General features: G+C 34.0%; 1 protein-coding gene across 1 annotated transcript; it reads left to right on the top strand.

Moving 5' to 3' along the window:
* Positions 1-72: 72 nt before the first annotated feature.
* LOC108523017 (chromobox protein homolog 3-like) lies at positions 73-1177 on the top strand. Its single transcript, XM_017863473.1, has 2 exons — positions 73-702; positions 1024-1177. The coding sequence occupies exons 1-2, from the start codon at positions 584-586 to the stop codon at positions 1148-1150; spliced, it is 246 nt and encodes an 81-aa protein (XP_017718962.1). The 5' UTR covers positions 73-583; the 3' UTR covers positions 1151-1177.
* Positions 1178-1183: the final 6 nt, after the last annotated feature.

A 1183-nucleotide genomic window follows, 5' to 3' on the forward strand; every position in this document is an offset into this window, starting at 1 on the left:
TGGGCGACAGAGCGAGACTCCGTCTCAACAACAACAACAAAAATCACAAGAAAGTCTCAGTATAAGAAAGTTTACAAATTTGTGTTGGGCCACCTTCGGAGCCGTCCTGGGCTGCAGGTTAGACAAGTTTGTTCTAACATTTCCTATCATTTAGAATGATCACAGATAGTTGGTGTGAGTTTTAACATTTTTAATATTTCTCACTGTTTGTGTTTTGTTTATGCTTTTAAAATGCATTGGTAATTCAGACTAATTCCTGGAAGTAATTTGAAATATATTAACTTTCAAGACTTTATTATTACCAGAAATAAAGAGATTAGTTTTTCTGTATGCCCACACAACTCTGCCTTTGGTGTCACTGAATGCAGTAATTTTCTTGAGTTTTGATTCTGAATGTTTTTGGAAATTTTAAGTGTTCTACGTTGAGTATCAAACTCAGGTTGTTTTTCTACTTGTTAATGGAAATCAGATGTTTTTAATTACTAAATATGGGTTCTTGCTCTAGTCATTTCTGTCTCGCTATTGGAACGTGTTTATTTAAAATAACGCCGTGAAAACAATTTAATACTCTTGAGTTTGCTGTATGAAAAAAATGTCTTCTAAACAGGCTGACAAACCAAGAGGATTTGCCAGAGGTCTTGATCCTGAAAGAATAATTGGTGCCACAGACAGCAGTGGAGAATTGATGTTTCTTATGAAATGGTGAGTATGCAGGGACTGTTAGATTTGAAAGTAAGAATAGACTTTTTTTTAAATTTGTGAAATGGTTTTCATCATTAGGTAGGGAAAAATTACCTGCCGAGAGGATGATTCTGGTTAGTTCTACTAGTAGTGTTTTAAAGCAAGGGTCAGCAAACTGGGGCCTGTTTTGAAAATGAAGTTTATTAGAACATAGCAACAAGTAACATATAACCCTCCTGGAGCACTTAATACCTTTTGTTTGGACTATTATTTTTTTAAATGAATGGTTGTCAGTTGACAAACAACTTAGACTTGTAACTGAATTTTCTTTTCTTAAAACAGGAAAGATTCAGATGAGGCAGACTTGGTGCTGGCAAAAGAGGCAAATATGAAGTGTCCTCAAATTGTAATTGCTTTTTATGAAGAGAGACTAACTTGGCATTCTTGTCCAGAAGATGAAGCTCAATAATTGTTCACATTTTTTTATATATATTTATATATA

The sequence above is a fragment of the Rhinopithecus bieti genome, unplaced genomic scaffold (genome assembly GCF_001698545.2).
Source record: "Rhinopithecus bieti isolate Rb0 unplaced genomic scaffold, ASM169854v2 scaffold_72149, whole genome shotgun sequence".
Classification (NCBI taxonomy): Eukaryota; Metazoa; Chordata; class Mammalia; order Primates; family Cercopithecidae; genus Rhinopithecus; species Rhinopithecus bieti.